The following is a 13,442-nucleotide window of genomic DNA, read 5'->3' as shown; positions in this document are numbered from 1 at the left end:
TTGGTGGTTTCAGTTTTTTTGGGGAAGGGGTCGGGGGTTGGGGGTTGGGGGTTGGAGGAGGTGAATAAACCCAAAATTTGGGATGGTTTGGGCTCCCAATGCGTTCTGCACCTTCAAACCCCCACACTGCGAGGATTCTCATAAAAAAACCAAACCTGAATTCCAAGTATTTGGTCCCTTAAACCCCTGAAGTTCAGAGTACAGGGGCTGAACTGGGGCCAAACTGGGGCTGAACTGGGGCCAAACTGGGGCTGAACTGAGGCTGAACTGGAGGAACTCTGGGGTTGAACTGGGGCCTTGTGGCTCCTCTGGGTGAACTTTGTACCGCTGGTTCCGGATCGTTCCGTGCCAGAGCCAGACCCTGGGAAACACCTGGAATGGCACCGGGAATGGGGCACAGCCTGGAAACACCGGGAACCGCACCTGGAATGGGGCACGGCCCCTCAAATACCAGGAACAGCACCTGGAATGGGGCACGGCCCCTCAAACACCGGGAACGATGCCTGGAATGCAGCACAGCCTGGCAAACCCCGGGAATGGCACCTGGAATGGGGCACGGCCCCTCAAACACCAGGAATGGCACCTGGAGTGGGGCACGGCCTGGAAACACCGGGAACAGCACCGGGAATGGGGCACGGCCCCTCAAATACCGGGAATGGCACCGGGAATGGGGCACAGCCTGGAAACACCGGGAACGGCACCTGGAATGGGGCACGGCCCCTCAAACACCAGGAATGACACCTGGAATGGGGCACGGCCTGGCAAACCCCGGGAATGGCACCTGGAATGGGGCACAGCCCCTCAAACACTGGGAACAGCACCTGGAGTGTGACAGAGCCCCTCAAACCCCGGGAATGGCACCTGGAATGTGGCAGAGCCCCTCAAACCCCGGGAATGGCACCTGGAGTGGGGCACAGCCCCTCAAACCCCGGGAATGGCACCTGGAGTGGGGCATGGCCCGGCAAACCCCGGGAACGGCACCTGGAATGTGGCACAGCCCCTCAAACACCAGGAATGGCACCTGGAGCAGGGCACGGCCTGGCAAACCCCGGGAATGGCACCTGGAATGGGGCAGAGCCCCTCAAACCCCGGGAATGGCACCTGGAATGGGGCACGGCCTGGCAAACACTGGGAATGGCACCTGGAATGGGGCACAGCCCCTCAAACACCAGGAATGGCACCTGGAGCAGGGCACGGCCTGGCAAACCCCGGGAATGGCACCTGGAATGGGGCAGAGCCCCTCAAACCCCGGGAATGGCACCTGGAATGGGGCACGGCCTGGCAAACACTGGGAATGGCACCTGGAATGGGGCACGACCCCTCAAACCCCGGGAATGGCACCTGGAGTGGGGCACGGCCTGGCAAACCCCGGGAATGGCACCTGGAGTGGGGCACGGCCTGGCAAACCCCGGGAATGGCACCTGGAGCGGGGCACGGCCTGGCAAACCCCGGGAACGCTGCCCAGCGCGAGGCACATTCCAGCGCCAGGGCCCCTTCCGGACCCGGATCCGTCGGGATGGCGGCAGCAGCGCAGACGAGGCTCCGGCCCTTTTATTAAAAACCTTGGATATAAATTAACACGGCGTGGTGGATCCCGGATCCGGGCGGATCCCGGCCCTGATGGATCCCGGGTAACCAAACAGCAGCTCAGTGACTGGATGGAGCAGCTGCTCCAGGCTCAGAGGGACAGGAACGTCCTGGGGGGACCCGAGGGACGGCGGCTGCTCCAGGAGATCCCAGTGACACCGGTGGATCCCAGTGACACCAGTGGATCCCAGTGACACCGGTGGATCCCAGTGACACCGGTGGATCCCAGTGACTCTGGGACATCCCAGTGACACCAGTGGATCCCAGTGGATCTCAGTGACTCTGGGAGATCCCAGTGATACCAGTGGATCCCAGTTACAGGCAGTGGATCCCAGTGACACCAGTGGATCCCAATGACATCAGTGGATCCCAGTTACAGTCAGTGGGTCCCAGACACACCCAGGAGCTCCCAGTGAATCAGTGGATCCCAGTTACAGTCAGTGGATCCCAGTGACACCGGTGGATCCCAGTGACTCTGGGAGATCCCAGTTACAGGCAGTGGAACCCAGTGATGGCAGTGGATCCCAATAACACCAGTGGATCCCAGTGACACCCAGCAGCTCCCAGTGAATCAGTGGATCCCAGTTACAGTCAGTGGATCCCAGTGACTCTGGGAGATCCCAGTGACAGCCAGTGGATCCCAATAACACCAGTGGATCCCAGCAGCACCCAGGAGCTCCCGGTTACAGTCAGTGGATCCCGGTTACAGTCAGTGGATCCTGGTTACAGACAGTGGATCCCGGTTACAGTCAGTGGATCCCAGCGGCACCCAGGAGCTCCCGGTTACAGTCAGTGGATCCCGGTTACAGACAGTGGATCCCAGTGACAGCCAGTGGATCCCAATAACACCAGTGGATCCCAGTGGCACCCAGGAGCTCCCAGTTACAGTCAGTGGATCCCGGTTACAGACAGTGGATCCCAGCAGCTCCCAGTGCCGGCCCCCGCCCTAGGGACACCGGGCGGAGGCGTTGCGGAAGTGCGGCCACAGGCGGAGCAGCTCCTGGGGCCCGTAGTGGTGCACCATGGCCAGCCTGGCGAAGCGGCAGCGCTCGTAGTCCAGCCGGTACATGGTGAAGGCTCCGGGCGGCGGCTCCGTCACCGGCACGCCCAGCGCGTGCAGGCAGATGCCCACGAAGGCGTCCTCCATGTTGATGACGGGCAGCGCCTGCGCCACGCGGAACACGCGCAGCGCCAGGTCCCCCGAGAGCACGTAGCCGGGCCCGCCGCAGTAGGGCGGGTAGGTGTCGTTGGGGTACACCTCCCGCGGCACGAACCACTTGTAGGCGCGGTTCCGCAGCGGGCCCGTCCGCCGGTACACGTAGCCCGTCAGGAAGTCCGTCCTGGGCGGCCGCAGCAGCCCCGCCAGGTACTCCAGGTTGAGGAAGACGTCGTGGTCGGCCTTCATCACGTAGCTGGCGTTGGGGCAGAAGCGGCTCACCCACTCGAGCCCCATGAGCGTCTTGAGCGTCAGGTTGTTGTAGGTGTCCAGGAAGTCCTGCTGCAGCAGGTCCCCGTGCAGCGCGTCCTCCTCCTCCAGCACGGGGCGCAGCTCGGCGCCGAACGCGGGGTGCACGCCCAGCAGGAAGAGCCGCAGCACCGCCAGCCCCGGCACGGCGCCCTCGTCGCCCCAGGTGCGGCGCACGGCGTCCCGCGCCGCCAGGTCCTGGGGGGACGTCACCACCAGCAGCACCAGGAACGGCGCCCGCTCCCGGCACTTGTCGGGGTGGTTCAGCAGGAAGCGGTACGGGTACGGGTACGGCGGCTGCAGCGGGTGCCGCGTGGGCCGCGCCGGCTCCGTGGCGTTGCCGGGGCGCGGGGCGGCGGGGCCGGGGGGCGCCGTGCCGGGGCTGCCGGGGGGCACCGAGCGCCGGGCGTGCAGGGCCAGCAGCGCCAGGGCCGCGGCCGCGGGCAGCAGGAGCAGGCGGCAGCTCGGGGGCAGCTTCATGGTCGGCCTGGGGGGCGGGAGGGAGAGGGGCTTGGGGTGGGATCGGGCTGGCACCGGGAGACCCGGCACCGGGATCAGGCTGGCACTGGGATCAGGCTGGCACTGGGATCAGGCTGGCACCGGGATCAGGCTGGCACCGGGATCCTGCTGGGATCCCAATGCTGCTGGGCATCCCAATCCTGCAGTGCCCAAATCCTGCTGGGATCCCAAAGCTGCTGGGCCCAAATCCTGCTGGGATCCCAAAGCTGCAGTGCCCAAATCCTGCTGGGATCCCAATGCTGCTGAGCATCCCAAATCCTGGCATTCAAATCCCACCAGCACCGGGATTGCACTCCCTGAGCACCCCAATCCCACCCAGATCCCACTCCCTGAGCACCCCAATCCCATCAGCACCAGGATCCCACCCAGATCCTGCTCCCTGATATCCCAATCCCGCCCAGATCCTGCTCTGAGCACCCCAATCCCACCCAGATCCTGCTCTGAGCACCCCAATCCCGCCCAGATCCTGCTCTGAGCACCCCAATCCCACCCAGAGCCCCTGCCCAGGCGCTCACCTGGGGCTTCCTGGGTGCTCAAACCCCCCCTGCACCCCCGGGCCCCACCCTGACCCCCCCATTCTGCTGGATCCCCAAAGGCCCTGGGTGCCCCCTCCCCGTGCCAGGGTCCCCCAGCCCCTCCCTTTCAGGGATCCCCCCCTCCCTCTCCCATTCTGGAACCTTCCCTCTCCCCCTCCCCATTCTGGAACCTTCCCTCTCCCCCTCTCCCATTCTGGAACCTTCCCTCTCCCCCTCTCCCATTCTGGAACCTTCCCTCTCCCCCTCCCCATTCTGGAACCTTCCCTCTCCCCCTCCCCATTCCCAGTTTCCCCTCTCCCCCCCCATTCCGGGTCCTGATAAGGCACCGGACGTGATAAGGGCCGGAGGCGCCGCCGGGGCCCCGCCAGTTCCACCAGTCAGACCAGTTTGGGGTCTGGGGGAGCCCTGGGGGTCCTGGGCTGAGTCCAGCTCTGCCCAGTTCATCCCAGTTCACCCCTGGGCTTTCCCAGTTCCCCCCGGTTTGCCCGGGTGCCACCTTCAGCCCTTCCAGTTCCCTCAGCCCTTCCCAGTGTGTCCCAGTGGCTCCCAGTTAACCCCGGGTGCTCCTCCCAGCCCTTTCCAGGCACTCCCAGTAACTCCCAGTGTGTCCCAGTAACTCCCAGTGTGTCCCAGTGGCTCCCAGTTAACCCCGGGTGCTCCTCCCAGCCCTTTCCAGGCACTCCCAGTGTGTCCCAGTAACTCCCAGTGTGTCCCAGTCACTCCCAGTGTGTCCCAGTGGCTCCCAGTGTGTCCCAGTAACTCCCAGTGTGTCCCAGTGGCTCCCAGTTAACCCCAGGTGCTGCTCCCAGCCCTTCCCAGTGGCTCCCAGTAACTCCCAGTGCTCCCAGTCACTCCCAGTGGCTCCCAGTTAATTCCAGGCACAGTTCCCAGTGCTCCCAGTCACTCCCAGTGTGTCCCAGTCGCTCCCAGTGTGTCCCAGTCACTCCCAGTGTGTCCCAGTCACTCCCAGTGTGTCCCAGTCACTCACAGTGTGTCCCAGTGGCTCCCAGTGTGTCCCAGTCACTCACAGTGTGTCCCAGTGGCTCCCAGTTAGCTCCAGGCACAGCTCCCAGTGCTCCCAGTCCCCGCCCGCGGTGCCTCTGTGGCCGCGGTGCCCGGCAGGGGCAGAAATCAGAGGGCTCGGGTGACGCAGGTGCCACACCCAGCCCGGGCCACGCCCCCCGGGCCACACCCAGCCCTGCTCAAACTTCCTCCTGCGGCCACAGCACGGTCACCGAACGGGTGACACGGAACAGGTGACACGGAACAGGGGTCACCAACCGGGGTCACCAACCGGGGTCACCATGGGGACACAGGTGACACGGAACAGGTGACACCGAACAGGTGACACGGAACAGGTGACACTGAACAGGGGTCACCAACCGGGGTCACCATGGGGACACAGGTGACACCGAACGGGTGACACTGAACAGGGGTCACCGACCAGGGTCACCATGGGGACACAGGTGACACGGAACAGGTGACACTGAACAGGGGTCACCGACCAGGGTCACCATGGGGACACAGGTGACACGGAACAGGTGACACTGAACAGGGGTCACCGACCAGGGTCACCATGGGGACACAGGTGACACCGAACGGGTGACACTGAACAGGGGTCACCGACCAGGGTCACCATGGGGACACAGGTGACACGGAACAGGTGACACTGAACAGGGGTCACCGACCAGGGTCACCATGGGGACACAGGTGACACCGAACGGGTGACACTGAACAGGGGTCACCGACCAGGGTCACCATGGGGACACAGGTGACACGGAACAGGTGACACGGAACAGGTGACACGGAACAGGTGACACGGAACAGGTAACACTGAACAGGTGACACGGAACAGGTGACACTGAACAGGGGTCACCATGGGGACACAGGTGTGACTGTCCAGGTGTCACCATGGAGACACAGGTGCCACCACAAACAGGTGACACGGACCCCCAGGTGACACTATGGACCCAGCCCCACTTAGGGACCCCCAGACCCATTTAGGGATCCCCAGACCCATTTAGGGACCTCCAGCCCCATTTAGGGCTCCCCCAGTCCCGTTTAGGGCTCCCCCAGCCCCACTTAGGGACCCCCAGACCCATTTAGGGCTCCCCAGCCCCATTTCCCCCCCTCCAGCCCCCCTTTGGAGCCACATCAGCCAATTCCCTTCCAAACTTTTTTATTTCCCACCCCTTAAAAAACCCCAAAATAGTAAAAAAAATTATCAAAAAAAAAAAGTATAAAAATAGATGGGGGGGGGGTGGGAACTGGGGGGGTTCCCCAGGAATCCCAGGGGGTTCCCTTGGGATTTTGGGGGGGGTTCCCAGGGATCCAAGGGGGTTCCCTTGGGATTTTGGGGGGGTTCCCAGGAATCCATAGGGGGGTTCCCCAGGAATCAGGGGGGGTTCCCAGGGATCCAAGGGGGGTTCCCAGGAATCGGGGGGTTCCCAGGAATCCCAGGGGGTTCCCCTCAGCCCAGGGGGATCCCCACAGACTCCAGGGCCTCCCGAGCCCAGGCTGGGGGCCCCCCCCGCCCCCCGTACATGGTGTCCATGAACTCCCGCACGAACTCGGGGAAGCGCTGCTGGACGATGCTGTCCCTGATGGAGCCCATCAGCTTCATCTGGGGGAGGGACACGGGGGTTAGAGGGGTGGGGAGACCCCCAGGACCCCCCCAGAGCCCCCCAGAGCCCCCCTTGCCCACCTGGTAGGCGATGTTGTGCAGGGTGAGCAGGTGCAGCGCGGCCGTGTTGGAGCGCAGCAGCGCGTGCAGGTACGCCCGGGAGTACCTGGGGGGGGAAACGGGGAATTTTGGGGGGTCAGCCCCGCCTTGGGGACCCCCGAGACCCCCCCAACCAGAGCCCCCCGCCCACCTCTGGCAGGTGGGGCAGCCGCAGTCGGCGTCGATGGGCCGGAAATCCTTGGCGAATTGTTGGTTTTTGAGCTGCAGGGACCCCCAGGGCACCAGGGCGGAACCGAAACGCTGCGGGGGGGGACCGGGGTGGGTTATGGGGGTCCCCCAAAGCCTGGGGAGGGGTCCCCAAACCCCCCCGGGCCCCCCTTACCGCGGTGCGGGTGGGGAACACGCAGTCGAACATGTCGCAGCCCAGCGCCACGCACACCACCAGGTCCGTGGCGTAGCTGGGGGGACAAAACGGGGGTGACTCCGGGGGTCTCCCCCAGCTCTGGGGGGGCTCTCAGGGGACCCCCGGACTCACCCCACGCCCATCAGGTAGCGGGGCTTGTCCCGGGGCAGGTGCTCCGTGCTCAGCTTCACCGTGCGCCAGAACTGAGCCTTGGCCTCGCCCCCGCTCAGGCCCCCGATGGCGAAGCCGGGCACGTCCCGCTGGGTCATGGCTGCCAAGGGGACCCCAAATCACCCCTGGAGCCCCAAAATCACCCCTGAACCTCCCTCCGGGACCCCCAGATCCCCCCTGGACTGCCCTGAGCCACCCTGAGCCCCAGTGTGAAACCGGGCACGTCCCACTGGGTCATGGCTGCCAGAGGGGACCCCAAATCACCCCTGAACCCTCCCTGGGACCCCCCCAAATCACCCCTGAACCCCCTTGGGACCCCCCCAAATCACCCCTGAACCCTCCCTGGGACCCCCCCCAAATCACCCCGAACCCTCCCTGGGACCCCCCCCAAATTACCCCTGAACCCCCTTGGGACCCCCCCAAATCACCCCTGAACCCCCTTGGGACCACCAGAGCTCCCCCAGGCCCCCCTGAGCTGCCCCAGGACTCGCAGAGCCCCTCCCGAGCAGGGATGAGGGAGAGGATGGTGACGAGGGCGAGGAAGGCCCAGGGATGAGGGTGAGGATGATGAGGGCGAGGTAGGCCCGGGGATGAGGGCGAGGATGGCGAGGATGATGAGGGTGAGGAAGGCCCAGGGATAAGGGTGAGGATAGCAAGGACAATGAGGGTGAGGATGATGACTGTGAGGAAGGCCCAGGGATAAGGGTGAGGATGGCGAGGACAATGAGGGTGAGGATGATGAGGGCGAGGAAGGCCTGGGGATGAGGGCGAGGATGGCGAGGATGATGAGGGTGAGGAAGGCCCAGGGATAAGGGTGAGGATAGCAAGGACAATGAGGGTGAGGATGATGAGGGTGAGGAAGGCCCGGGGATGAGGGCGAGGATGGCGAGGATGATGAGGGTGAGGAAGGCCCACCTCGGATGCAGCGCAGGCGCAGGTCGGGGTCCAGCCCCCCCTGGATGATGGCGAAGAGCAGCTGCTGCTGGGGGCGGGCGTGGGCGGCGACGCAGCGATCGAGCCAGCGAATGGACCTGGGGGGACACGGGGGACATGGGGGACACGGGGGGACATGGGCAGGACATGGGGGACATGGGGGACATGGGGGACATGGGGGGACATGGGGGGACATAGGGGGACATGGGGGGGACATGGGGGACATGGGTGGGGCAGCGATCGAGCCAGCGAATGGACCTGGGGGGACATGGGGGACATGGGGGACATGGGGGGGACATGGGGGACATGGGGGGACATGGGGGACATGGGGGGACATGGGGGGGACATGGGGGACATGGGGGGGACACGGGGGACATGGGGGGGACATGGGGGGGACATGGGGGGGACATGGGCAGGACATGGGGGGGACATGGGGGGGACATGGGGGGGACATGGGGGACATGGGCAGGACATGGGGGACATGGGGGACATGGGGGACATGGGGGGGGCAGCGATCGAGCCAGCGAATGGACCTGGGGGGCACAGGGATGGGGGGGGTCCTGGGGGGTCTCAGAAGGGGATCCCAGGACAGTCAAGGGGGTCCCAAAGGGTATGGGGGGGGGTCTCAGGAGGGTCTAAGAGGGTCAGGGAGGGGGGGGGGTCTCAGGAAGGTTTCAGAGGGGTCTCAGGAGGGGGTCCCAGGACTGTCAAGGGGGTCCTAGGGGGTCTCAGGAGGATCACAGGGGTGTTGGGGGTGGTCTCAGAGGGGCCTAAAGAGGGTCGGGGGGGTCCCAAGGGAATCCCAGGGGGGTCTCAGGGGGCCTGAGGAGAGCCAAGAGGGTCCCAGGAAGGTCAGGGGGGTCTCAGGAGGGTCCCGGGGGGGTCTCACCTGTTCATGGCCTCCTCGACGCGCGGCCCCGTCGTGGTGCTGCTCACGACATCGTCCAACTGCATCACGATATCGGCCCCTGGGGGGGCGGGGGGGTCACCCCCGTCCTTCACAGCCCCCTCGGGATTGGGGGGGGGTCCCACCCCCGGGATTTGGGGGGATTTTCCCCCCCTGCTCACCCAGGGCGTTCTGGATCTCCATGGATTTCTCGGGGCTCAGCAGGATCTGCTCCCCGCCGTGGGGGGGCTGGAACCGAACCCCCTCCTCCGACACCTCCGACAGCTCCAGCAGCGAAACCATCTGGAACCCCCCGCTGTCCTGGGGGCACCCCAAAACGGGCGCTGAGGGGGGAAAAGGAACCCCAAAACACCCCCAAAAAAACCCAAACCACCCCGGGACACCCCGGGATTGGGGACAGGGGGTGCCAGGACCCCCCCAGGCTCGGGGGGACACCCCTGGGGGGTCCTGGGGGTGCCCCCCCGTCACTCAGGGCAGCTCTGGGGGTGCCGTCCCCCCAAATTTGGGGTCCCGGAGGGGTCCCGTGCCCACCCCCTCACCGTCAGCAGGTTGTGGGGCCAGTCCATGAAGCCGTGCAGGCCCCCGGCACGCCGGACCAGCTCCGAGCCCTGCGGGGACGGGAGAGAGCAGGGCTGGGAAGGCGGCGGGAGCGCGGGAACCGAGCGGGATCCTCCGGTAACCCCCGGTAACGGCGGGGGCTGCGCCGGAATCCCGCCGGGAACCCGCGGGGGGAGCGGCGACAGCTCCGATCTCACCCGGAATGTGAGAACTCAGGGCAGGGACGGCACGGGGTGAACCGCGGAGCCCGCCGGAGCCCCCCGGTGCCGCTCACCGGCCGCGTGCCCAGGTGGAAGGTGTTGCCCAGGCAGATGCGGCAGCCGAGCGCCGCCAGCTGCGCGGCCGTCAGGCCCTTGGCGGTGCCGCGGGTGCCCACGGGCATGAACACGGGGCAGGGCACGGAGCCGTGCGGCAGCCGCAGCTCCCCGGCCCGGGCGCGGCTCCGCCCGCACTCGGCCACGATCCGCAGCACCGGCACCGGGCCCGCCGCGGGCGCCGCCATCTTCGGAGCACTTGACCGGAAGAGGCGTGGCACCACCACCGGAAGTGACCGTTACCACGGCAACGCGGGGGCCATGTTGGGCCTTGTGGGGATGGGGAAGGTACCAGCTCGGAGATGCTCAAAGCTCCCCAGAGATCGCCCAAAGTCAGCAGAAATTCAGCAGAGATCCCTCCCAGCCCCGACATGGAGGGGAGCGGAGCCAATTCCTGCTGGCTCTGGTCCCTGAGGGGTCCCCAGGCTGTTCCCCGGGGATTCCAGCCCCGGGGCTTCGCTTCCGGATTGTCGTTCCCCATGAGCGAACACACAGCGCTGGACGGTCACGGGAGGGCCGCGGAACACCGGGACACCAAAGGGCGAGAAGGACTCGCTTACTGACGGCCGGCTGATTCACTGCGAGAGGGTTTTCTGTTCCCTAGGATTCCTCTCTCGCTTACATTGGCCAGCTCGCTCGGAGTCTAACGGAAGGGAGGGCGAGGAGGGAGAGCAGAGCGGGCTCCCGGTGAGGGGCGGGACCGCATCCCCGCCGCCTCAGCTGACACAGCAGCGCCACCTCCCATTGGCTGTGAGCGATGAGCGACGGCCGAGAGGCCAATAGAGAACGGGCTTGTCTTCCCGGTGCCGCCCTTTCGGGTGATTGACAGCTCTCTGCTCTTATCCGATCTGCGCGCTCCGGTGACGGGCAGCCCAGTCGGCCAATAGCGACGCGCGCTGCGGGAGCGGGGCGGGCGCGGCGGTGCCGGATGAGAAGACTCTGAGGGGAAGTTTGGCCGCCGCCGCCGCCGCGGGCCCCTGAGGAGGAGCCGCCGCCGGGAGCGCGGGCCCGGCACCGCCGCGCCGCCATGGGCAACCGGGGCATGGAGGAGCTCATCCCGCTGGTCAACAAGCTGCAGGACGCCTTCAGCTCCATCGGCCAGAGCTGCCACCTCGACCTGCCGCAGATTGCCGTGGTGGGCGGGCAGAGCGCCGGCAAGAGCTCGGTGCTCGAGAACTTCGTGGGCCGGTGAGCGGCGGCAGCGGCGGGGGCAGCGGCGGGGAGGGCGGCGGCGGGGCCGGGGCGGCGGGAGCGGCGGGCGGCGCCACGGGCGTAGGGAGCGTTCGGGAATAGCGGCGGCGGCGTAAGGGTGCGGCCGGCGGGGCCGGGCCCGCGCTGCGCCAGCGGCGCACGGGCCGCGCAAACGGCGCAAGGGCCGCGCAAACGGCGCCGGCACCGGGACGGGGCTGGGACCGGGACGGGGCTGGGACCGGGACGCGGGTGCCCTCCCGTTCCTCCGAGCGAGGCCGCGCCCGCCGGAACGCGGCACTAACGGGAGGGGCTCGGTGCGGGCCGGCCGCGCTCGGGGGAACGGAACGGGGCGGGGCGGGGCGGGGCCGTACGGTAGTGGCGGGGCGGGGGGCTCGGGTCACGGCGGTCAGTGGTGATGGCAGCGGGGGCTGAGCAGGTGCCGGAAGGATCCCGGGCGTTCCGTGGGCGCTGCGGGCTCCCCGGTTCTCGGTGCTGGGTGCCGGTTCCGTGCCCGGGGCAGCGGGACCGGACGGTGGCCGGGATTCCTCGGGAATGCTGAGCTATGTGCGCCTTCCTCCCCATCACCACCACCATCATCCTCGCGGCGGGGCTGCGCCCCGGAGATAGGAGCGGTGCTGGGATGGGCCCGGGAGCCGAGCGTGGCCGCGCCGATAACGGGAGCGGAGCTCGGCGGAGGGGTCACCCCAGAAAGGCACAAAAACCGTGCTGGGCTGCCCCGGCACAGCCCCGGCCCTTCTCCGCCTTTGTGCGGATCCGCTGCTGTGCCCGGCCGGTTCCTGCCGCCTCCGCTGCCCCTCGGTGCGGGGCTGTCGCTTCCTCAGGCACCGGGGCAGCGGCAGAATCCTCCTAACCCCGGTGTGGCCCCATCCCGCTCTGCCCTCAGCCTCCGCATTCCCAAAATTCCCAACCACGCGGTTTTCCCGCTGCTTTGGACGTCCCGTCCTCCGTGGAAATGCCGCACTGGGAGCTCCAGTGGGGTTTTGCTTTCTGCACTGGATCCCTCCCCTCCTGGGGCCTTCCTCCCAAATCCAGCCTGGGATCCATCGCTTTTCCCTTCTGTCCCAGTGCAGGCCAAATTCCCAGCCTGGATTTGGGCTTTCCCAGCAGTCAGGGGGGAATGGTGGGGTTATTCCCCATCCTGGATTCCCGGGGATGGTGGGGTTATTCCCCATCCTGGATTCCCGGGAATGGTGGGGTTATTCCCCATCCTGGGTTCCCGGGGATGGTGGGGTTATTCCCCATCCTGGATTCCCGGGAATGGTGGGGTTATTCCCCATCCTGGATTCCCGGGGATGGTGAGGTTATTCCCCATCCTGGATTCCCGGGGATGGTGAGGTTATTCCCCATCCTGGATTCCTGGCGATTCTGGCAGCCTCTAATTACAGCGCTGCTGGAAAACCATCCCTGGTAATTAAACCCCTTTGTGTCGCAGCCGGATCCATCCATCCGGGAATCCTTCCCCACCTCCTCGTCGTGCAGCTCGTGCTAATTAGGGTTAATTACACCCCAGGGGTGTCCTTGGGAATGGGAGGGTGAGGAATGCTGACCTGACCGTGTCCATCCCAGCTTTTAGGGGCAGTTCTGGGGCTCCCACCCCGGCATGGCTGAACAGGGGCTGGGATTTTCTCTCTGGATCACAAATTGCAGCTGGGATGAGCCGGGGCCTCGGGGCTGTTCCCTCTGTCCCAACGATCTGCACGGATCCATCGAGCCAGGCTTGGAAACTGCCCGTGGGGGGTTGTTCCTCTCGATTTCTGCAGCTCTTGGAGCTTTATCTCTGTTTTCCCGAGCCACCGGGAAGCCCTGGATCCGTGTTGGGAGGTTCTGGATCTGTGCTGGGAAGCCATGGTGCCGATTCTGTGGGTTTCGTACCCTCAAAACGCATGGGGAGATAATCCTGAGGTGCCCAAAATCCCTTGGAGAGACCTGGAATTGGGCTGGGAACCCTCTGCATGCACGGCTGAGCCTCAGCGGGCTGGAATTTCTCCATGGGGAAGGGCCTGGCCTCACTGGGACACCCTTGAGGGGTTGGGATTGGTGCTGAGGGGCCTGGAGCGCCTCAATCCCTGAATTCAGCGGGAGAAGCACCAAGGGAACGACCTGGGACCGTCACCAGGATTCTTTGTGGCCCCACCATCCCTCTTTGGAGCCTTG

General features: G+C 66.0%; 3 protein-coding genes across 3 annotated transcripts in view; 1 reads left to right on the top strand and 2 right to left on the bottom strand.

Moving 5' to 3' along the window:
* Positions 1-1,588: 1,588 nt before the first annotated feature.
* LOC136570056 (beta-1,3-galactosyltransferase 2-like) lies at positions 1,589-3,532 on the bottom strand. Its single transcript, XM_066570491.1, has one exon. The coding sequence runs from the start codon at positions 3,530-3,532 to the stop codon at positions 2,534-2,536; it is 999 nt and encodes a 332-aa protein (XP_066426588.1). The 3' UTR covers positions 1,589-2,533.
* Positions 3,533-6,372: 2,840 nt separating this feature from the next.
* On the bottom strand, positions 6,373-10,287 carry QTRT1 (queuine tRNA-ribosyltransferase catalytic subunit 1). Its single transcript, XM_066570455.1, has 10 exons — positions 10,037-10,287; positions 9,744-9,812; positions 9,366-9,504; positions 9,187-9,265; positions 8,280-8,395; positions 7,326-7,464; positions 7,173-7,248; positions 6,981-7,090; positions 6,812-6,896; positions 6,373-6,730 (listed from the first exon to the last, which is right to left on the bottom strand). The coding sequence occupies exons 1-10, from the start codon at positions 10,262-10,264 to the stop codon at positions 6,578-6,580; spliced, it is 1,194 nt and encodes a 397-aa protein (XP_066426552.1). The 5' UTR covers positions 10,265-10,287; the 3' UTR covers positions 6,373-6,577.
* Positions 10,288-11,050: 763 nt separating this feature from the next.
* DNM2 (dynamin 2) overlaps positions 11,051-13,442 on the top strand; it is a 28,632-nt gene continuing 26,240 nt past the window's right edge. Inside the window, exon 1 of the mRNA XM_066570365.1 lies at positions 11,051-11,264. Coding sequence (XP_066426462.1) covers positions 11,104-11,264 — 161 coding nt within the window. The 5' untranslated portion in view covers positions 11,051-11,103. The remainder of the gene's footprint in view (positions 11,265-13,442) is intronic.

The sequence above is a fragment of the Molothrus aeneus genome, unplaced genomic scaffold (assembly GCF_037042795.1).
Source record: "Molothrus aeneus isolate 106 unplaced genomic scaffold, BPBGC_Maene_1.0 scaffold_30, whole genome shotgun sequence".
Taxonomy (NCBI): domain Eukaryota; kingdom Metazoa; phylum Chordata; class Aves; order Passeriformes; family Icteridae; genus Molothrus; species Molothrus aeneus.
Note: the sequence above shows the minus strand (reverse complement) of the source record. Positions and strands in the feature narration are given on the sequence as shown.

Bases quoted from the DNA above. Each gene is read 5' to 3' on its own strand.
- QTRT1 (XM_066570455.1), bottom strand. From the start codon at position 10,264: ATGGCGGCGCCCGCGGCGGGCCCGGTGCCGGTGCTGCGGATCGTGGCC. The intron at 7,465-8,279 runs GTGGGCCTTCCT...TCCCCTTGGCAG, and splicing joins GCGCCTGCGCTGCATCCGAG to CCATGACCCAGCGGGACGTG. The intron at 6,897-6,980 runs GTGGGCGGGGGG...TTCCCCCCCCAG, and splicing joins GGCTGCCCCACCTGCCAGAG to GTACTCCCGGGCGTACCTGC.
- LOC136570056 (XM_066570491.1), bottom strand. From the start codon at position 3,532: ATGAAGCTGCCCCCGAGCTGCCGCCTGCTCCTGCTGCCCGCGGCCGCG.